At 36.4% G+C, this 24,972-nt stretch overlaps 1 protein-coding gene across 1 annotated transcript in view; it reads right to left on the bottom strand.

The window, feature by feature from the left end:
- The window catches only part of LOC129266272 (ATP-binding cassette subfamily G member 4-like), a 31,960-nt gene extending 9,928 nt beyond the window's left edge, over positions 1 to 22,032 (bottom strand). Inside the window, exons 1-8 of the mRNA XM_064103672.1 lie at positions 21,840 to 22,032; positions 15,002 to 15,119; positions 13,682 to 13,871; positions 11,269 to 11,414; positions 7,987 to 8,110; positions 6,685 to 6,799; positions 2,580 to 2,800; positions 188 to 295 (exon numbers count right to left, since the gene is read on the bottom strand). Of these exons, the coding sequence (XP_063959742.1) occupies positions 188 to 295; positions 2,580 to 2,800; positions 6,685 to 6,799; positions 7,987 to 8,110; positions 11,269 to 11,414; positions 13,682 to 13,871; positions 15,002 to 15,119; positions 21,840 to 21,984 (1,167 nt within the window). The 5' untranslated portion in view covers positions 21,985 to 22,032. The remainder of the gene's footprint in view (positions 1 to 187; positions 296 to 2,579; positions 2,801 to 6,684; positions 6,800 to 7,986; positions 8,111 to 11,268; positions 11,415 to 13,681; positions 13,872 to 15,001; positions 15,120 to 21,839) is intronic.
- Between the last annotated feature and the right edge of the window lie 2,940 nt (positions 22,033 to 24,972).

Raw genomic sequence — 24,972 nt, 5'->3', positions numbered from 1 at the left:
CACAATCACTATTGTCATCATCATCAACATCATCCGTCACCATTATCATCATCATCACCCTCATTATCATCACCACCTTCACTATCACCATCATCACTATCTTCTTAAACATCATCACCATCACAACCATTATCATCATCATCATCATAAACATCATCATCATCATCACCACCATCATCCTACTTACAGGATCCCTGAAGATGGTGATGAATGTTCTCTTGAATAGAACCCAAAACTGCATGAAGACGTCTGTTCCAAAACTTGTCGTAAAAAAGTCTGGTAATTTGTTCTCTGCCTGCATAAACAAAAGGATATATTCCTCAATAGTAATATTGCTTGATGAAATGTAAAAAAAACAACTTGAAATTCTGCAATAAATAAATCAGAACAATAACAATAAACTAAATATGAATGAATGAATAGTGTGAATCAACGAACGTAGAGGGCAGCAACACACAAGTGTGTTGCTCTAAGGAAGGTCAACTCCGCTCGAATTTTGTGACCACTTTAAAAAATAAGGTGGGGTTTTGGGAAATTTGTCGAGTTGATTTTTTTTCATTTGTTAATTTCAAATATTTTTTAATGAACAATTATTAGATCGGTTATTCTGGGTATAAATATTAAAAATATTACTTTTATTTTTAAAGAAAATATTTAGCTTAAATAATCATGATTTTGACATTTTTCCTCATTTTGGAATATTAAGCCTGTGACGAGGATACCTCATATCTCTTATTTTCTTCTGCTGAATTTCGCTGCACCACTAATAAATGCATAGACAACCACCGTAATAATCGAGGTCATTTTTCTGGCCTGGGTGCGCCGAGTCTGGGCCGGTCGCGCAGCTAGCTAGTGACGTTGATGATGCGCTGGGGCTTCAGGCGACTCGTCATAGATCTAGCAACTTAGACAATGACGTCTAATTTGCCTGGCCTGATTTGAAGTGTAATGGCTTCAGGGCTGATGTTTATCAACGATGATTATTCAAGGTTAGATTTCAAATTTTAAATGTCATTTGACTTTTAAGTCTATAAATCTGAAATAAAGGCGCTGTATCCCCGAAATCCGGGTCTAAATTTCAACTCTGAGTCCGAGACCATGGCATGGACGGCGAAAAAACAACCCATGCATCGGATGCATTGCATTGGCTGCGCGCTGCGCTAGCAGCTGCACTGTGATGATGGGTTCAGCGAAGAGCTCAGAGAAAATAAGGTGGTTATATTCAATCCCGAAATGCTTCGCGAGTGGTCACAAAATCGTCTCGACGCAAATCACCTAATACAGCCGTCTGGTGAAATCGCTGATAACAACAATCACCGATTTGGTAATGATTTTAGTTTCCTGAAACTTATATTTGTAAAGTTTTAAATATCAAAGTATGTTTTTATATGTATGTATATTCCTCAACATATTTTTAAAGTTATCTTTGATATTGTTGTAGTAATTTTCTTTCATATTCGTTTTTTGATCGCTACTAATTTGTTGTTGTATTGGATCGGCATTTGATTTCGTTGGCATGAACAATAAAATACGCGCGCAGCTCAGCTGCATGCGCGTATCGAGTTGACCTTCCTTATAGCAACACGCTTGTGTGTTGCTGCCCTCTACGTTCGTTGGTGTGAATCAAGTTGATCAAATAAAAGAATTCAATTGTCATATATTTTTTACCTCATGAAAAGCTCTGGTGTCCACTGATGAAAGAAAGCAAATCTGATTTTCAATTTTTTTATTTTCTTGATTTGGGACATTTTCCCCCTAATGTCTGAAAAATAGATGTTTCATAAACAATTTTACCCCATATTTGCGACCCCAGGTATATGGTTCCGAAATTACACAACATTTCATAAGTGCATGTCAGACCCAAAATTGCTCAAAAATGTGAATTCATTGACAAATCCAGTGCAAATTGAGTTTTTAACCAAAATTCATAAATGTATGATCATTTCTACTTTTACTGATAAAACTTTATTTATTTCTTCATTATGGTCAGAATAATGTCAACTGCAATTTTTATCAAAAAACAATACAAAAAATTCATAAAACAAAGAAATGCATAAAATCAAAACTTCCTACAAAGACTCTGTGAATAGAAGATAAGCAATATGGGGCCCAATTTGAGAAATTGGAACAAACATTTGATTTTACACATAAATTATTAAGGATAATTAGTAGTGACAATTTTCAAAGAATTTGAGCATACGGTTCTATGCCATGGGCAACGCATGTCCCAATTTTTGAGCAGTCGATGGCCAAGATTATATGAGGGATGAATTAGCCCCCTTCCCCTAGTCTTCTTATGTGTCAAAATAGCAAAGTCTTTTCAGTGTTCAATACTAGTCTCCCTAAGATATCACTGCTATTTCTCCTGATGAGTCCTAATTTTCTCCCATAGGCGCTTGGGACTCATCGTTCACATAAATTTTCATAAATTGTGTAATCCTCACTCATGGGAAATAGCTGTTGATCTGCAAGGAAAAAAATTAGGCCTCTCATTAAATTAAACATTGGTTGTGCTGTATTGTGAATGCATAAATTTTAACAACCCTGTGTAAAATGTTCCTAGTTTATACAGGACCTACTGTCGTTATTTTGGTGCTGATCCCATCCGGCTCCTGAATCACCACTGTTGCCATGCCGTTGTTGGTATGTGAGTTGCCATTAGCAACGGCCACGCCCCCGCATGCTCCCTGTATCGATGATTGGCTGGTGTGACTACTGAACCTCTCACATTCTCCGTCCTCTACTGCTTTGGTTAGTTGCTCCACAGCTGTGCCATATTCACCAGAGGCAAGTTCTATGACTGTGACGGGAGAGATGTAGAAGGAGAGGATTAATTCATTATTTTAGTGTAATCAGACTTAATTTAATTTAGACTTGATTTAAAATTAAAAGACTTTCTCATGAAATAATTGTTTGCTGCAACTTCTGTCTTTTACCTTTAATCTAAATTTTAAACACTCTCTCATTAAATCCTCAGTTGTTGCAAAAACTTTAGTATACTTTAAAGCAATGAGGATCAACATACCCCACACCCACACCACACCCACCTTACAAAAATTAGTAATGATAGATCCGCAGTAATGATCGATCCGCATAAATACTCTAGCTGTATAGGAGAATTGAGGTTAAAGGCAAAGTGTGTCAGATAACAAACTTTCCATCCATATAAAAGCAATGAGCACTGAGTATCAACATTCAAACACACACCAGTGCACACACACACCCACTTACACCATCTTGCCAAAAGCAGCTGGGTTTGTGATATGTTGGACATACAAGTATTTAACCAATGAGGAGAAGGCATGGTGAAACAGATTACAAACTGCTTATTCATATCAGCACTGAACACGAACATACACACCCACACACGCTGATCCAGCTGTGTTATGATTGGACATTGCTAATTGGTTGAATTGGTTGAAAGCATAGTGAAACAGATGACAAACTTCTTACTTATATAAGAAATGAAAATCATCCCCTCTCCCACACACACATTCACATCCTGACATCTTACAAAAATCCTTTGGTGGACATACATAGCCAAATGGTTGAAGGCATATTGAATAAAAATAAAAAATCCCATTCCTAGAGCAATAAACATTACCAATACAATCCTAATCCTCCCACATACACTCACACACCCACTAACGTCACCTAACCAAAATCAACCAGGTTATAGTATGGTAGGCATACATAGCCAATTTTCTAAAGTCATACTGAATCACATAAATTTTTTTCCCATTTCTTATGCAATAAACATTACCATCCTAATCCTCCCACACCACTCCCTTACCCACTAACATCCCCTTACCAAAATCATCCAGGTTATAAGGTGGTTTGGATACATAGGCAATGGGTTGACGTTATACTGAATCACATAGAAATTTCGTCCTATTCCTATAAGCAATGAAGATTACCATTACTATCCTAATCCTATGCACACACACACACCCACACCCCCTAATATCATCTTATCAAAATCAGCCAGGTTATGGTTAGGGTTGGATGAAAGTTAATTAAATTACAAAAGCCCCCCCCCCCCTCCCCATTCCTATAAAGCAATTAGGATAAACATGACCCATTCATCCCTCCCCCACACAAACCCACACCCACTATAAACATCATCTCACCAAATCGACTGGGTTATAATATGATGGGCATACATAGCCATTTGAAGGTATATTGAATCACATAAAAAAGTTCCCATTACTTATTTAAGCAATAAACAATACCAATACCATCCTAATCCTCCCACACACACCAACTTCCACACCCACTAATATGTTACAAAAACATCAGTTGCGTTATAGTACGGTGGGCATGGGTTGAAGGCATATTGAATCACAATCCCCCCCCCCCAATTTATGTTAGAAATGTGGATTATCATTACCCCCTAATCTCTCTCTCCCCCACACACAAACACTCCCACACCCACAAACATCAGATAACAAAAATCAGCTGGGTTAAAGTATGATGGTCACATAGCCAATTGGTTGAAGTTATATTTAATCACAATTTTTTCCCCATTCATACAATGGGGATTACCATTGCATCCTAACATCCCACAAACACCCACTACCACTAAAATCATCTCACCAAAATCAGCTGGGTTATGGTATGATGTCATATAGCCAATTGAATGAAGGTATATTTAATCACAATTTTTTTTTCCCCATTCATATAATGGGGATTACAATTACACCCTAACCTCCCACATACACCCACTATTATCATCTCACCAAAATCAGCTGGGTTATGGTATGATGTCATATAGCCAATTTGTTGAAGGTATATTTAAAATCACAAGATTTGTTTCCCATTCATAGAAGCAATGGGGATTCCCATTACACCCTAACCTCCCACACGCACCCACTTCCACACCCACTAACATCATCATACCAAAATAAGCTAGGTTATAATATGGTGGGCATAAATAGCCATTTTGTTATACATGTAGGTCATATTGAATCACATAAGTTTTCCCATTCCTATAAGAAATGAGGATTACCATTACCCTCCAATCTCTCCCACAAACACCCACTCCCACACATACTAAAATTATCTCACACAAATTAGTTGGGTTCTAAGGTGGGCATACATAGCCAATGGGTTATAGGTATTCTGAATCACATAATCCTATTCATACATGTATAAGCAATGAAAATTACAATTGCCCCCTAATCTCACCCAACACACCCACTCCCACACCCACTAACATCATCTTACCGAAATCAGCTGGGTTATGATATGGTGGGCATCAATAGCCAATTTGTTGAAAGCATACTGAATCACATACGTTTTCCCTTTTCTACATGCAATAAGTATTAACATTATCACCTAATCTTCCATACAAACACACACACCCACCCACCAACATCAACTTACCACAATCAACTGCATTATAATACTGGGCATGCATAGCAAAAGGGTTGGATAAATATTGAATCACAATTCCCCCCCCCCCATTCCTAATAATGAATAATATAAGTAATATGGATTACCATTCATATAAGCAACGGGGATTCCCATTACACCCTAAACTCCCACACGCACCCACTTCCACACCCACAAACATCAACTTACCACAATCAACTGCATTATAATAAGGTGGGGATACATAGCCAAAGGGTTGGAGGAATATCGAATCACAATACCCCCCCCCCCATTCCTATAAGAAATGAGGATTACCATTACCCTCCAATCTCTCCCACAAACACCCACTCCCACACATACTAAAATTATCTCACATAAATTAGTTGGGTTCTAAGGTGGGCATACATAGACAATGGGTTGAAGGTATCCCGAATCCCATAACAATCCTATTCCTATATTAGCAATGAAGATTGCAATTGCCCCCTTTTCTCCTTCACACACACACACCTACTCCCACACCCACTAACACCTTACTAAAATCAGCTGAGTTATAATATGGTGGGCATATTTAGCCAATGGGTTGGAGGAATGTTGAATCGAAATCCCCCCCCCCTTCCTATAAGAAATTAGATTATTACCATTACCCCCTAATATCTCTAACACCCACACTCACAGATACACATACTCCCACATCCACCAACATCATCTTAAAAAAATTATGACAAGTTGAGCATAAATAGCCAATCTGCTGAAGGCATTTTGAATCACCTATTAATTTTTTTTCCCATTCCTATATGCAATGAGGATAAACATCACACATTTATCCGTCCTCGACCCCGACAACAGACCTGCCAACCTCTGGGAATGGAAAACTGTATTCTGTGATAAAAAAAATGTATTTTTCCCCAAAAAAGTGTATTTCATAATAAAATGCTTGGCGCACTCGCTCATCGCGGCGTTCAAGCTGCATGCAAGCTAAAATGCGCACTGCTCTTGCAGATGAAAAAAAACTAACATTAAAACATGTGTATATCTTCGCCCTGGTTTTAACAAAATGATTGAAAAAAAATAAGTTACCTGAAATTACATTGATCTAATAACCATATTTGTGTACGTTTTATGAAATAGAGACATATAGAGATTATTTTTCTCAATAAATTACGATTTAGTAAAAAAAAACAAAAACCATATATTTCAAAGAAAAAACGTACTGCCGTATTTTGGTTGTAAAAACGTACTAAATACGGCTAAAACGTACTGGTTGGCAGGTCTGCGACAAACCCACTCCAACACACGCTAACATCATCTTACCAAAATCGGCCGGGTTATGATATGGAGGGCATACGAAACCCATGGAATGCAGGTAGGGAACCAGGTTAGCTACCGTCCCTCTGTATAAACAGTGGCCTTCTCCTAAAATATACAGCTAGAATACAAAAAGATTAGAAAAAAATCAATCAAGAAGAAAACACCACATAATAAAAAGTAGCGTGCATGGACAATAGGTTTTCGAAATAAAGCATCTACATTCACCCACACACTATAAAACTGTAATTCATCTTATCATTTTTACAGTTGAAGGACTCCTTGAACATAACATGTAACAGCAATACTAAACCAGTGCAGATAAATCAAATATATCAGGCATAAAGAATAATTCTGTTATTCACCTGATTTTTTTTATGTGTTTTATTATTTATTTTTTTATTCACTTATTTTTTCATTTCCCTTTATATTTTTACTTTATTGTATTCCATTATTCATTAATTAATTTTTTATTTGCTTTATTATATTCATCTATTTATCTGATTTTATTTATTTATTTTATTTCACATTATTTTATTTTATTCATTCATTCATTTACATCTTTTTTTTTTTTTTTGGGGGGGGGGTGGGGGTGTCATATCAATCAGCCTGCATTCTACCATAAGGTTAGATGGGGGTGCTTCATGAAAAATATTGTTAGTTATTAGTCATTCGACAGACAGATTTTGTAAGCTAGTGCAAATCCTTGCATCTGATTGGCTAAGATCTAATTAGTCAGATAAATCATTTGCTTATCATGAAAAGCTCCACAGCATTCTATCCAATCACTAGACTTAAAATGCAATCAGTTTAAAATTTACGAATTTAGGTCTTGTGTGTACTTCTATATTCATAACTATATGCAGTATTCCAACTAGCAAAATATTTATACATGAAAAAGTGTACGGAATCACAAACTCAGTAGTCAATAGGTTAATCCATTCTAGAACCTGGTGATCCCTGAACAATGCCTATAGGAATCACAGAACTCAGTAGTCAACAGGTTAACCAGTTGCTTACTAGAACCTTGTGGTCCCTGTACAAAATGTATAGGAATCAGAGAACTCGGCAGTCAATCAAGGCAACAATTCATGAAACAAACAACTGTGCTTATCACCAACTAGTTGTTATAACCTACTGAAATCCTTGCTTCTGATTGGCTCATAAGAAAATAGTTGGAGCCAATCAGTGTACGTTTCATGAAATGCTCCTAAGGTAACACATTAGCTAGTGAAATTGGGTCATCCCTAGACTATGGGGATTACATAATTTGGTAGTCAACAAGTCGATGGCCGAAGTCAGACATACCTTATCAAACATCTCAAAGAGTTTGGCGCTAGGCTGGTGGATCGTGCAGATAACTGTTCTCCCTCCATGGGCTAAGCTCTTCAGGAGTTTAACACATGTCAGACTTGACAAGCTATCAAGGCCACTACAAAGACAGGAGAGAAATACAAAATCTTACTATATTTACATGTCAAATATTGAAATAAAAGACAAGTTGTATATAATCATGTATATATGAATATATAAATTGTATATACTTTGTTCCTGATCTTTTTCAATTTCAGGACACAGGCATATGGATAACAAGCACGAAAGATAATAATAATAATAATAATAAACAGTAATAGTACAGTTCTTAAATACGCATAACACCTACAGGTCTCTATGCGCGAGGAAAGCGAGAAATGTGGTGAGAATTGTGAATTTAAAAATTAGACATCAAATAATTATACATAAGATCAAAGAATATTAAACATGGATTGGACCTACATGTGACTAAGTTAAAACATTCTGAAAGAGGTGGGTTTTTAATTGTACTTTGAATTTCTCAAGCTGGGTAATATTTCTTAATGTCGCTGGTAGAGAATTCCATCGTGCTGGTGCAGCTTTTTGGAAAGCCCGATCCCCATATGATTTGGTCTTGACAGTAATTTCAGAGAGAAGATTTTGTGAGCCAGAACGGAGATTATGCTTGGGTTTATGAATTTGGACAAGTTCTTGAAGATAAGCAGGGGCAATACCATGAATACATTTGAATGTTAATATGAGAAGTTTATATTTGATCCTTGATCGAATGGGTAGCCAATGAAGGTCAGATAAAATAGGGGTGATGTGTTCAAACTTTCCTTTTCGAGTTACAAGTCTTGCAGCAGAATTTTGGATATGTTGTAATTTATCGAGAAGTGATTCCTGTATTCCAAATAGTAAACTATTATTATTATGTAAGTGACTTAAGATGAAGGCATGTACTAACTTTTCTGTTGTTTTCCTATCAAGATATTTTCTCATTTTCCCAATTTTGTGTAACCCAATTGCAGCAGCCCTACAAATATTGTTAACATGGGACTTCATTCCTAATTCATTCTCGACAATTACCCCTAGATCCCGTGCCTTAATAATAACATATCATATTGAATACATGTTTTAGCTGCTCCCGTCACCCCCTCCCCCCCTCAAAAACAAAACAAATAAATTAAATAAATAAATAATAATGATTAAATAAATAAATAACTAAATAAATGAATAAACAAATTTTCATAAAATAAATAGTAACAATCAATTATAAAACTGTAATTTTGAGAATAAGTTAAAGATAACTATGCTTTCAAAGTTATGATCATGATGCTTGAGGACATAAACTTGAGTGTGGTTGAGATTTTTATACTAATGACGCAGCCACCAGTCAAGAAAGCGATGCTTATGTCTCGCTTCTGATATTCAGGCAAAACTAAAACATGAAAACACCTGGCAACATGTAGTATGGTTAATATGATACCATGAATGTAAATCGAGAACAATAGATTGCAACAGTTATCCAAATCTACCAGCAACATCTGCATGCCCTTGTAATTTTCACTGGTATCTGGTAATAAAAACCACAGGCAAGTCAGACCCCACCAGTATCTCACAACCATCTGTTGTAATACACATCATAAAAATAGTTCATCTACAGATATGATGCAATGTGGTAGTCTATGTTAGTTGCAGATTGTAGATTCTTATAGGTATTTTTTTTATGAAGGGGAAGTTCACCCTAATGATGAGTTGGTTTTCATGAAAGCACAAAAATTGGTGAATGCTTGATGAATATCTGTCCAAGAAAAACAGTTATGATTTTTTTTTATTTATGACTTTTGTGATGTCACAGACAAGCAGCTCTTTGATATGCTGCATGATATGAATTCCCCAAGATGGAATTTTCTTTAAAATGTTTTTCTACTGTGGTTATATCATCAGGCACCTCATTGCATACCCCCTTCTCTTTAAAAACATGTATTCATCATGTTCTAGTAAATGGAATTTATGGAATATATATTACAAGATATACGGGAACTGCTAGCATATGACATTACAAAGTAAAAAAAATATGCAAATTCAGAAAAATCCTATTCGTTGAAATAATTTTTCAACACTTCACCAATGTTTTTCTTAAAATTTTCAGTTTTTATTAAAACAGCTATCATAAGGGTGAGATTCCCCTTTAATTCTACCAAGCTGGATGGCTACACGCATATCAAACTGGAGACTTGTGAAGGCTGTATAAGACCTGCATGAAGTTCACAATCAATCAAAGATCTATTTCGGGTCCCAAATCAATCACATGTCTGGTGTTTAATTGCCATCTTGTAACTGATTGCTGATTTGTTCCTTGCAACAATTAGTGTTATACCTGATTTGCTACAATCAAACTTGATTTAGCAAATGTAATATTTGAACAGAAATTTGCTATGGATTCTACTTTCAGATGATTATCTAAGATAAAGTGTAGTAAATGATACTAACTGTTGCCAGGTTATAGCATGCTGCATCTTCATTTTTTTTTAAACCTCTAATTGTTGATGCATTTTTGTATTTTCTTTTACTGATATATATCTATTGTTTTATATATATCACTATTAATGATTACGAAGTAACATGTTTGTTCCAGAATTAAGTATTTAATAATTTCAAATGATAAACCCCAATTTAAATAAATTACGATGAAAGTCGGTATTGCTGTTTGTTTTTTCTTTACCAAAATATGATTACACATTGAGCCATGTCCTGTTAATCTCTTATCTGAGATTTCCCTAAACGTACCAGGGGGGGGGAGGGGGGAGAGGGAGGTAATGTGATTCCCCAGTTGATTTAGTGTGAAATACTTGTAAATAAAATACAAAGAAAATGAGTCCCCCGAAATATGCCATGATCTCAAAACTTTCATTGACAGTGCTGATTTTGTTTAACTGTCAAGGATCCCTTTCCTTCAAAACTTGAAATATGTCTCAAGTTTTAGTAAAGGTTCAACAGTGTGAATTACACTTGACTATTATTCAAAAATTCAAAACTTACAAAAGTGTTGTTACATTATTTTTAGAGCCCTCTCTTGTCCTTAATCCTGGACTAGGCATTGTGGCGTGCGCCGGTAATCCAAGCTATGTGGGGAAGTTACAAGCTGATGCAGAGGTTCGAGGATCGAGCACTGGTCAGGTCTTTCGAATGGTGACGTTTAAGGTTAGTCCAAGACGTATATAATCATATATCTGATTGATACACATCTGAATAAACTCAAGTACACATATACACACACACACACTTAATTACCTGGTAGGTTCATCAAAGAACATGATGGGCGGGTTGTTGACCAGTTCCTGGGCTATGGCAAGTCTCTTTGTCTGGCCTCCGGAGATCTGAGAGGTCCTGGTCTTAGCACATTCCATAAGACCAAGCAGGGTCATAATCTCATCAATCTACAAATAATGACAGAGAAACACCAGGACCAATAAAGAATAAATAGATACGCAGTACAATTTTAAACATATATACATGGATGGATCTAAACTGATCTTGGATTGATCAATAAATTAAGGTAAAACTGAAAGAGTAGGCAGCGGAAGGGTAAAATATATACATGTTTTAATATAAAAATTAATCAATGGATTTACATATATATGATTTTAGCAAAACATAACATATTTTTAAGACATTCATCAAAGAGGAATATATAGAAAATGGATAATAGATACATGTAGATAGATAGATACATGCATAGATAGATATATAGACAGACAGACAGACAGACAGATAGATTGATAGATAGATACATGTGGATAGATAGATAGAACACATGGAATTTTATATGTATATTCTTTGCAATTGAATTTAATAGTGTAAATGGAATTCTAGAGCAAACCATTTTTTACACCAACAGTTGTAATGAGCACTTTAAATATCAATTGCAATAATCAATTTTATCTTGTCATATAGATATAATTCATGTATAAGCACTTCATGAAGAGATAAATATTAATTTTTATTATGACAGATACATCAAAGCTAAAATTGCTACAGAAATAATGAAAATATATCAATATGCATAGGAAGAAAGACAAAATAAAATACATGTCAGATATATAGGCAGATGGGTAAATGAAAATTAAGACAGAAAGATAGATGGGGAAAATGACAAATGGGTAAATAAGCAGAAAACAGCTACACAGAATTTAAAGAGATAATTGGAAGTTGGATTGTGTCATATTCTTTGCTGAACATAATACATATTTTAAAATAGCAAGAAAATTTGATGTGCTTATCAATAAATCATCCTAGATGAACAATAACTGTGGGAATCCGATTACAAATCATTGCCTCTATATACTACGAAAGATGAATGCATTCAAATGCATGATTGTCAAGCAACAGCAGGTATTCATTCTAGTTTCCATGGTGACGGTATCCATAAAAAGCAATTAAAAAAAAAATGACAATAGCAGCTACATGTATCAAATCCATGTGGCAAAAACCCATTATTCCAATTTGGTTTATACTCTTCATATTGCCGTTCCATGACATTTGCTCCGGCGACAATTGCTCCGATGGAAAATCTGCACATTAAACCAATTAGACTGGAGCAAATGTCGTGTCACGCACAGACACCAGACATCATTCTTTTTTTCCCCTACAAGAATTATGCCACAAGCTGCTTTGTGGCATTTTTTTTTTCTCTGAGGTGGATTGTCATATTTGTAACAAACTGTTTATCTGTTCTATCTTTAGCAGCTGTGATTGTCATGGAGATGGTCGAGCACTTCCATCACGTTGTCATGGAAACCAACGATCTTCACTTACAGTGACCCATATTCCAGATGTCTTTTTCATACCACCCCCAATCAAGTTTTTGTAGGGTATCTTCAATGACAAAAGCTTCAGGAAAACATGCATTTCCAATCTGAGGTTCTGTATTTACCAGCAGTTAGAGAGGCCATGCAAGTTCCATTTTTTTTCTTTTTTTTTGAGGGGGATCTTGTTTGAATCATAATGAGCTTTATCCGTTTCCGGTGTGTTGGCTCAGTTGGTAGTGCGTCCGTCTCACAATTGGGAGGTCGGGGGTTCAAACCCCGGCTACGTCAGACCAAATGACGTTAAAAGATGGGCGTTGCTGCTACCCTGTTTGGCGTTCAACGATTAAAGGGATAGAGCCTCGTTGATCTGGCGCGTACAGTGGCTGCCGGGCCCACGATCAATTGGGCAAAGCATATTTTCTGAGTATTTCATTTCATGTCTATTTCGAACAATAGACTTAGGATTTTCATCTTTTCATCCTTTTTTCATCATCATCTTTCAAGTTAGTATAACATTATCATTGAATATTGTTCAATCTATTTTCAGCCAATATCTTATGCTTCCCTCACAATATAATCTACCCGAATTGCCATGTTTCTATCTCTTGTAAATCTTCATTTTATCTATCTCCATGGATACATCTTCGTTATATTTCTTCTTCCTTATAATATATCCATCTTTTTATTCATCTGTCCATCTATCTATGTGTACATCTCTCTTTTCAATTTATCAAAATGTATGTATGTATGTACGGGTGCATGTATGTATGTATCTATCAACGTATCCATCTACATATCTATATATATTTTCCTACCAATCCATCTGTCTATCTTTCTTTCTACCTTTCTTTTAATCCAAAGTGGATAAATCAATCTATCTTTCTTTCGGTCCTTACCGCAACCTTCTTCTCACTCCACTTCATTCTGCGAGGGAGTTTCAGTCCGGCTGCGACGTGCATGGCTTCCCTCACGGTAAGATGTGGTAATAAGTGACTGTCTTGCATGATATAACAAGACATTCTTCTGAACAACTGAGGATCACGAATCTCTCCATTCACCAGCACTGTTCCCTTGGTCATTGTAGTTCTGTCAAAATGAAAGAGAAAAGAAAGACAAAAATTGGGAATGCTATATTGAGGGCATTACTCATACAATCAATCACTATTACTTGTGTGTAATACAGGACCAGGAGGGTGTTTCACAAAATTAAAGTGTGAATTTGAGTCACACTTAAATTAACAGATGTGCGTTGAATGAAAGGAGGGTGTTTCACAAAATTAAAGTGTGAATTTGAGTCACACTTAAATTAACAGATGTGCGTTGAATGAAAGGAGGGTGTTTCACAAAATTAAAGTGTGAACTTGAGTCACACTTATATTAACAGATGTGCGTTGAATGAAAGGAGGGTGTTTCACAAAATTAAAGTGTGAACTTGAGTCACACTTAAATTAACAGATGTGCGTTGAATGAAAGGAGGGTGTTTCACAAAATTAAAGTGTGAACTTGAGTCACACTTATATTAACAGATGTGCGTTGAATGAAAGGAGGGTGTTTCACAAAATTAAAGTGTGAACTTGAGTCACACTTAAATTAACAGATGTGCGTTGAATTAAATCACCGCATTGGTCAAATCATACCAAGAGTACGCACACTGCTGTGTATTAATCAATAAGTTTGCTTGTTACATTTCACGTGTGCGTCAGTATTTAAGCATGACTCTATTTAATTCAGACGTAAGTCTTTGTAAAAATACCCCTAAGGGCCGAAATCTAAGTTAAAACTATGCTAAGTTTGCCATTATGGCAACTACCATGGAATTAGGGCTAAGCTGCCAATCACAATCAAGTTTCATCAGGGTTCAAATCAAGAATTCAAAGTGGCATGGCCATTTTTTTAATAGGACACTTTAATAAAAGAATATACGGGCTCATTATAGGGGCATCCAAACTATTATAAAAGGGCAATAGTTAAGAGGGACACATGCACTGGATAACAAAAGGGCACCAAGTCCATAAACAAGACAGGCACATATTTTGGCCTAAAGTCTACAAATACTTGGAAGGGCATCAAGGCCATTCTGAGAGCATCTCAGACCATGGCCTTCAAAGGTCTGCAGTTAAAACGAGCACTACGGTTTCCATGGTAAGAATAATGGGAAATGTCTTTATAAAACTGGGCCATGGTACGCAGAGGGTTGATGATAATGACACTCTTACTTGTATCCAGCCAATACATTCATGAATGATGATTTCCCTGCTCCAGACGGTCCCATGATAGCGATTAATTCACCGGGTAGAAAACAGCCAGATAGACCATTTAATATCGTCTTGCATTCTAATGTGAGAGACGGCATAGGAAAGAGAAAACATGGTGGAGATGGAGATTAATAATTGGTATTAAGCCATAGAGACAGTGAGAATGGGGTAGAGTGAGGAAAGAGAGAGGGGAACAGGAGGGGGAAGATGGAGGGGAGGGATAGTCTGCAGGCACAGACCCTGATTGAAACTTTGATCAGCAAAGTGTGTCTCCACGCAAAGACTAGCACATACAAAACTTGATGTTTCAATTCAGCGAGAGCGAGAGGGCCTTCAGTACACAAGACATGAGTAGGCTTCACATTCAGACCCTTAACTCAAGTGAAGGGTTTGCACAGCAGACTAGGGGAGGGGGGAAAGGAGGGGAGGGAGAAGGAAAGGAAAAGTGGGAAGGGTAATGAGAAGAAGATGGAAAGGGGTAAGAGAAAACAGAAAGGGGAAGAGGAGTGAACAATGAACCATGACTTATAATATAATACCTTTCAACCATTCCAAAGCTATACCTGGAAGCAAACAGTCTGTATATCAGTGCGGGAAATGAGTGAGGATCAAAGAGAATGAGGCACACACAGAGAAAGAGGAAGAAAAGGAGACAGACAGGCACACAGAAAAAGAGAGAGAGGGATAGAGTGACAGAAAGACAGACAGACATAAACAGACAACAATAGACAAGGAAACATATAGGCAAACAGAGAGAGAGACACAGAGAGACACACACACATAAACAGACAGAGAGACAGATACATGTTGGGTAAAGTGAAACACAGTGAAACACGGACAAGCAGAGAAAAAGAAAGACACAAAGAGCAAGAGAAAGACTGAGAGATAGACAAAAGGAGAAGGACAGACAAAGCCAAGGGAAACAGACACATGGACATCAAAGCGAGAGATGGACAGAGATGAAGAAAGAAACAAAGAGTATTAAAGAGAAAGACTGAGAGATAGAAACAAAGTGAAGGACAAAGCCAGAGAAAGAGAGGGAGAGAGTTGCAATCCAATGGAATCGCCAGACTATATCGCGTGAAAATTCAGCATTTGCGATGTTGGCTGTGACTTCCATAATTCAATAGCCGTCTGCATGACATGAATTTTACATTTATTCCCAAACACAAACCGGGTGTTGAAAGCAAATCGACTATCTCAATACGTCATATCTTACTATCCCTGAGGCAACTGTCAAATCTACTATGAAAAGCTATTGGAAATGCTGTCTATGTAATGCTCTTTTTTTATTCATATTTTTATTTGGTTTACATTTAGCTCTGCACTTTTATTTTGTAAGGGGAGAAAAGAAGGTATTTTCTTTTTTTTTGCATAGCAGTTATGTGTCGTGTTTTTTTTTTTTTTCTTCAATCAAAATTTTATTTCAATATTGTAGTGGTATCTCGAGTTCAACGGCAGACTAGCTGATATGAATGTATTCAAGGTAGAGGAAATATTAAATGGCGAGATGCCAAGAAACAATGACTCATGAGCTTTTTAATGGGCTACTCCAGGCCTCATATAATATGATTTGAACATATAAAGTAAAATCTGACAAACAAAACACTGAAAGTTTCATCAAAATTGGACAAGGAACAACAAATGTATGATATTTTAAAGCTTTGCAATATTATTGTGAAGAAGTTCTATGCATGTGGCTATGCAATGAGTATTGAAGCTGATTTTGTTATGTCCCCACCAATTCTATTGAACCTTATAAAATGAAATTCATTCAAAGTTTGTCAACGAAGAATAAAATACAATTTGGATCGAGAGTGTTGCATTTTTACTGAGCTACAGGCCTAAAATGGCATTAAATTATTAACAACTACATGAAACGTTTTATAGAATTATGAAATTATCAGCTACCATACACCTACATGTTTACCATGGCTAAAGATTGATTGTCATGCCCATAATGCATATTGGACCAAAAGTCATAACATATCTATTATAACACCATAACACCAAGCAATATCATTCATAGACAATAACTTTGATCTCATAGGCTTACTTTCTTAAAACCACTTTAGTGGTTCACTGGTTAATGGAAACGCTCAGAGCGGTCTTTAAAGCTGCGATCTTCAGTGCAAACCAGCTTGGAAATGTACCCCGCGATGTGCGATGTGGTTTTCACCCGCAAATATGATAGTGTGTGTATTTTGGAAGTGCTACTTGGTACATACCATACAACAAGTGTATATGTACAACATTTGTTATCATGCCTACACTGCGGTTTTGAATGTTGCGCAAAACATGTGATCTCACTGAGAGTGTTTTCTTAGAAATCAAGACCACTTTTTATGAAAAGTTTCTGGAAACTAGTTCAGGAGATGGTCATGAAAATGCCATTAAAAATATCTTCTACACTGGTTTTGTGAAGTGTTTTTAAGAGAAATAAGTTCAGGGTCCTGTCTTAATTATACAAAGAATTGCAATTGATCAATCACGATTCTTTGTAAGAAGGGTCCAAGGGGTGCCATTCTTCAACATTTTATGTCCAACAAGTTTCTGGGCCCCGTCTTACAAAGAGTTATGGTTGATCCCATCAACCTCAAGTGGGCAAGTCCAAGAAAAGGTCACCCTAGAAGGCAAAATTTCATCTTTGATTTAAGAAGTTATCTTTGGTGGGGTAAGAAAGCCCAAATGTTGAATTTTAAAATTTCATTAAGAAAAATTTGATAATATGCATATTTATGCTAATTTGGGGCACCTAATTTGCATAATTGGTAAAATGGGCATTACGCATGGGACAATTATAAAAAGTCATAGAAAATAAAGACAAAACTTGTGAGATTTAGTCATAGGTGGGACATGGACCCCCTATTGCTATTGAAAGTGGTGTCATCCAATTAAATATGCAAATTAGAACTTGTCCAAGGATAGAATGTCCCATACGTAACATTTTGAGTACAGTGTTTTTTACGTAATTTCTCATAATATAGGGTATTTATATTGCGCACATATCCACCTTGTTAGGTGCTCAAGGCACTCCTATATTACCCAGCTAAGCTAGGCGTTCATAGCGCACACAGCTTTTTAAGGAATTACTTCCTACCGGTACCCATTTACCTCACATGGGTTGAGTGCAGCACATTGTGGATCAGTTTCTTGCTGAAGGAAATTACGCCATGGCTGGGATTCGAACCCACGACCCTCTGTTTCAAAGTCCGAAGACTAATCTGACACTGGGCCACAACGCTCCACGTAATAATACAATACTTGTATTATTGAATCTCTGGGAAGTTCTAATTTATTAAGTATGAAAATGTTACACCACAAAAAGTTTTTAAAATATAGTTTACTTTATAATCAAAAGTTAATTTAAAAATTGTTACGTATAGGACAACATGTTATGTATGGGACATTAATTTTATACACACATTGTCAATGGGGGAGATTTATGTACAAAGTGAATGGAGAAAAACAAATTTCAAGAGTGCTCTAAAAAGTGGTTATTTACCTTTTCTTTAGTTTTTAAAGACTGATTTGTTATGAATACTGATTGATGAAAACAATCAATGCGAAAAAATTGTGAAAATTGAAAAATATGAAAAAAATGAAAAACAATAGAAATACATAAGAAATTCTTGAAACCATGAAAAACAAGAAAAAATTGTTGAAATGGCTAATTTCCTTTTCAGTCATATCAAATATGCCTCAATAGAACATTTTAAAAGAAAAAAACTCTTATTTCCATATTTTAAATTATTTAAATTTTTTGAAATTATGGGGACAATTGTGGACGTTCTCTATGGGGACAAAATGTCCCATACGTAACATGTCATTAATTTCTTTAATTAATTAATGAAACTTGCCTTAGATGTACTAAAATAAGAGTGTTGTGACTTCTATAACACTAAGTTACAAGTTGTCAAATGAAATACTTTCAGAGAATTCTCAACTTGAACAAAATGTTTTAAAAATTGTATTTTTTCTGCGTCCCATACCTACAGCATATATTTTCTCTCTAAAAGGTTAAGATCAAGGTCATATGTCACCATTTTTTGCATGATTATTCTTCTCCTAGATGTCTACCATTATGAGGCTATTCAATCTTAATATCAAAGTCATTTAACACAGTATATGGAAATACGTCAACATCATACATTTTTTTTTCAGGAAATTTGCACAAAGTCCTTTGTAAACAAAAAAGAAGCACACTGAATTTTCAAGAAAACTATGAATGTATGATTATATTTTGAACAAACATATATTTTAGATGTTGACGTTGCTGGCTTTCCATAGTTGTGGTTGATTCGTAAGACAGGGCCCAGATCTGACATCTTTCCCTGATTTTCATTTGCTGAGAAGCAATGTTACTGTGGAAACTGTCAGATAAAATGGGACTTGTTGGATGAAACGTCTGACAAATCCTTTCACGAAACGCTCCCCGGGAAGGTATGTAAGCAGGGTCTAATGCAGCATACATGCTTGAACTAGTCTGCTTTGCAAAACGTTTCACTCAAGTTAACAAGGGTCTGCATGTGCAGACTATAATGCTGTGTATATCATGGACCTACTTGCTAGTAGGTCCATGGTGTACTGAAGGCCCTCATGAATTCAAATAGCAAGTATGTATGTGCTAGTCTTTGCATGGAGACCCACTTGTTGATCAAAGTTTCAATCAAGGTCTGCATCTGCAGACTATGCTTGAACCAACAGGGACTTGTTTATCGTTATAGGATAGCAAAATACATTTATCATCATGAAAGTGTTGATAGCTTCCTTGTTTCTGTCTAAGTGCCTATTGTAATTTAGCTGTATACGGTCATGTAGATGAATCGATTTATCTCTGACATCACATTTCAACTTAGTCTCTAGATGGCGACAATGACACTTTCAACCTCTCTCCCTCTTTCTCTCTCTCTCTCTCTCTCTCTGACACCGTTCTTACTACCTTCAAAAACTAGTTTACTGGAAACTAGTTTAGTGAAAACTAGTTTAACGTGTAGTGAGAACGGTCGAAGCGATCTTCCAAACCGGTTCAGAAAACCACCTTGCGAATTAATTTTCAAGATCGCTATGCTAAACTGGTTTTAGCTTAAGTGAGGACACAACCGTTCTTCGGGAAGCGATCTTCGCACATTTTGAGCGCACAACTCCCACACGACAGGTGTAGAATGCCTACGCTGCAGTTTCGAATTTCGCGCCAAACGTGTTATCCCACTGAGAGCGTTTCCACAGCAACAAGATCGCTTTACGTGAAGTGATTTTGAAAACCACTTTCGTGTGATTAAGTGGGAACGCTAGCAAAGCGATCTTCCAAACTGGTTTCCTGAATCAGTTTTAATGAGAACGGCCTCTCTCTCTCAATAACGTGTCTTTGTGTCCATCAGTCACTTGTTTAAAGGGTAGATATTAGAGGACATCCATGAACATTAAAAAGGAAGTAATTAGAATTTAATTAGAATTTTTAATATGTGATGTCATACTGTATGTACTGGTATATGAGCAGCTGCCCCATATACAATTTAAAATGTATAAATATGAATTTTTGAATGGTTAATGACAAAAAAATCCTTCTTTCAGGAGGCAGTGTGAAATAATTTTGTCTGTTGATACTCTGAAGATAAAATAAAGTACATTTTTATATTTTTTAGAAAATGATATTTCATTGATTCTTTGAAATTCGTTTTCTTTTCTTTTCTTTTTACTGTGTGGAAATTGTATATGATATGGACAAGGCCATTGGCCAGGCTAGGCATAACTAAATGTTGATTGTATGTGTCCAGACAAGACTGAATGTTTTGTTTGAAAGCAATGTCTATATTCACAATTGGAAAGTGAATATCTTCAGAATTTGTGGTCTTTGATGCATGTATGTTGACAAATCCTAGAATGTAAGATAGTGTTTTTATCCATTTAAAGGGGTACTCCGGGCTAAAAATGACTATATTTATTTTTTAAAGTAAATTTCCACCCAGCAAAACATTGAAAATTTCATCAAAATGTGATAACAAATCAGGATATCATTGAATTACAGTAGAAGTCAATCCAGTTGGTTTGATTTTAGATTGACAAAATTTAAATAAATAATTATATATAGTGAAGTGCAAAAAATAAGAAAGGATATGACATTGTCAGCTTACTCATTGCATATTAATGAAGACATACATAGAACTGTTTCACCAAAATAATGCAAAGCTTTAAAATGTCATAACTTTATTATGCCTTGCACAAATTTGATGATATTTGAAATATTCATTACTATGTTTGTCTGACTTTACCCTATCTGATAATTCCTGTGTGTGTGGGGGGGGGGGGGGCTAGAGTACCTCAGGATATCAGCACCCTCCCCACCATCTTACCAAAAAAGCATTTTAGAAATATCACCCTATTTTGAATTGCGATTATGGAATGTCACAAATCACAAGGACTTCAAAACATAAATGTTTTCTGCATTTTGAGCTACTATAAGGCTTGGTATAACTGCACTTACGGATGCAGAGAGGATGTAATTTACAGTGTCATCCGTTGGAAAACGTAATGTATCCGTTGTATACTCTTTTGCATATGTGTTTCATACGCTCTATATCCATCGAGCATCCGTCCATTGCGATTTCCTTGTTCACCCATTTTGTCCATTGTCTGGAGCGGATGATAACGGATGGAGCCACCCTGAAATTTTCCTTGTCCTCTGTATTCGTTATGAGTACGTTTTGTGTCCGTCGGCCAGTGGAACCAGGCCTTAAGGTTATATAGCATGAACCACAAAACAGGGTGATATTTCTAAACTTTAGTCGGGCCAACATACCTCTTTGCCTCCTACAGCAGCTCCCGCCGACCTGGACGCTGTACGTGATATCTTCAAACTCTAGTTTGACCGGTGGTCTACTGGGTAGGTTGGTCAAGCGTTGGGTGTCTGGCGTCCTGGCTTCGTACTTCTTGAGGGTGGCCATGGGGCTTGGACCAGCGGATAGAACAAGCTCCGGGGACTTCCTCTCTTGCAGTTCTGTATTGGGAGATCATAAACATGGAGGTCAATTTATATAACACAATTCTTACATGTAAAAGTACACGCTATAGTACTTCATACACATTTCATATTATTACTCCAACTGTAGCCAAGCCGCTATATAGACGTGAAAGCGTTCAAGGAATCCTACCAGGTAACCGATTTGCCTCACCTGGGTTGACTGCAGTCAGTGCGGATAAATTTTCTTGCTGAAGGAAATACCGCCTGAAGTTCACTGACAACGGATTTGAACCTACAACCTCATGATCATGATGTGAGAATCAGAAACACTTAACCAGCATACATCCACACAGATGGAAGAGGAAAGGTACAGGGGGGAGAAGGGGAGATAGAGGGAGACAGTAAACAGGGAGGGGTGGGGAGCAAAGGTAGTCTAGAGAAAGTGGGGGTGTAGAGAGGGAAGCAGAGCCAGGAAGAAAGAGAGATACAGAGAATATCAGGGGAAAATCCCTGCAATGTAAAGTCCATATCATTTGTAAAAACATCTACAATTTATCAAAGTTTTCAAATTCAAAGAGAGGGATTTTTAAATCTGTTTCATGCTGATTTTGTTCAGTATCTCACAAACCACATAAAAACACACCTTTTTTGCGATCAGCATCTTAATAGTTATTGATCCCTAGATTCCCCAACTGAAATTTTATGAACTCTTCAATGCAAAGTTCGTTACAAAGGAAACATCTTTAATCACAAAATATACTCAATATTAAATGAATTTTAGTACTGTAGTAGGGGGCATGACACCATCAGCCCACCTATATTAATAAGGGCATGCTAATATATATATGTGTTTCAACAAAATATTGCCAAACTTGAATAATGAGGATGAAATTCTTCATTCTCTATCGATGTTGATGCAACTTTTGGTGTTCTGGTTGTTGATGTTTGCTCTTTATCAGTATTTACAGCCTAATAGGCCTATACCCCCTTTGGTCCAAATTCACAAAGGTGGTTTTAAAAATTATCTGTTGAACCCAAGGTTTGTGCAGATTTCCTGCATAAATTATGCTTATTTACCGCGTACATGTATATTAATCAAATATCCAATACTGATGCGCGCTTTTGACACAGCGTTCCAAATTGACGCCTGTTGCCATAGTTAACTACGTTATTTTATTTAACAGTCCACTGTTTTAACATTGGGCTCACTAATTGTAAATAGTTGACTCAAAATAAAATAGCATACTTGATCACGGTGCAAGGCGTCAATTTACCGCACTGTGACAAAAGCGCGCATCAGCATTGGACACTTTTTCAGTATATGGGCCTTTATGTGGCATATTACGCATAATTTTTACAGGAAATCTGCATATAAAACCATTGGGTTCTACCGGTGGTTCTCAAAACCACCATTGTGAATTTGGGCCTTTAAGTTGAGCCTGGGCATTTCGTACATAGACACTCTTAATGAACAACCTGACATGTATTGAGCATTCATTATCATATATGTCACACACCTTATAAACACTGATGTATCATCGATTATTTTTTAATATTGCACTGCCAGTGGGGGCCTTTCCAAGGGCAAATAATAAAATGGTCTCTCGTTTATCTCCAAGCTCCAACATTGGTATATACATGTACAGTGTATACACTGTAACAGTATGTTCACCATCCATTTTTAATATTACAAAATAGGAATAATAGGCAGATAACAAATATCTTATTAATATAAATATCTCATTTGCTCATGCAGGGCCTAGCCTGTGGAATTATCTCCCACAGAGTTTGAAAACCCAGACTTCAGTGACCACCTTCAAGGGCAACCTGAAAACATACCTGTATATAAAGAGTGCTTTTTGATCTAGACATTGACGCATTGTTCAGACATGTATTATATATGTATAGGTTTTCTTGTTCTGCTCTGAAGTGCCTTGAGCATCTGATCAAGATGGAAAGTGCGCTATACAAATCTCATGTATTACTAAATAATATAATCATGTGACCCTGCTATGCTACATGTAAATAGCCTAGGGCTCAGGGGCAAGGGCTCCTCCCTACATGTATGTAATATTCCAAACAGTGAAAAGGGAGAGTATTGGGGGGGGGAGAAGAAAGAATATCAAATTATCACCTATAAACGCTTTTAATTTCAAATAAAAAATAGCCAATACCACTATTTTTTTCTTCTTTTTTTCTAAAATATTGAGATTTGGAAAGAGGGGGGTTGGGGAGAATGGTTGACAGGAGGAGTTGGGGATAGACAGACAGAGAAAGTGAAGTAGAGGTGTCACAGCCTCCCCAAAATACAAAAAAATTACATGAGCCTATAATAACCCAAAATTAAGAATAGCATTAAAAATGTGTACCAAAAACATGTACTGTAGATAAATGTGAGCATGTAAAGAGCTCCTCTGACAACCTATACAGAATATTAATGAGATGTGTTCTAATGTAAATTCAGTGTTGACTTCCCGATTGAATGACTGAGTGAAAAACTTTTGTTCACGTTTTGAAAACATTTGGTTCAGCCATTTGCTTATTGTAATTTCTAAATTTTTTACCTGATAAATTACATTGTCCTTTTACATTGTAATCTACATTGTAAATTACATTATACCTGATTATGTATTAAGTTAGTATAGCTGTTGTAGGAATGAGCCTGTTAAACGATCAAAGAAGAGATGTTCATTGCTGCTCTCCTTCAGACAAAATGACATCCCTTGGATTTATAAGAAAGACAATGTAAAGCCTTCTGTCCTAACTTCCTTACATACGTGTACACTGTATATTGTACAACGCCTACTTAGCTTGTTGTACGCGAGCAAATGGGAGGCTGAATGTCAAACATTCGTACCGTTGCACAAAAGACGTACCATCCAAAATGTACCGTCCAAAATGTACCGTTGCACGGCTTTAGTAGGTGACGTCACAATACGATTTAATTCATTGCGCTCAGTAAAAATGAACA

The sequence above is a fragment of the Lytechinus pictus genome, chromosome 8, assembly GCF_037042905.1.
Source record: "Lytechinus pictus isolate F3 Inbred chromosome 8, Lp3.0, whole genome shotgun sequence".
In the NCBI taxonomy this organism is placed as follows: domain Eukaryota; kingdom Metazoa; phylum Echinodermata; class Echinoidea; order Temnopleuroida; family Toxopneustidae; genus Lytechinus; species Lytechinus pictus.
The sequence above is the reverse complement of the archived record's forward strand: the minus strand, read 5'-3'. Positions and strand labels throughout refer to the sequence as shown.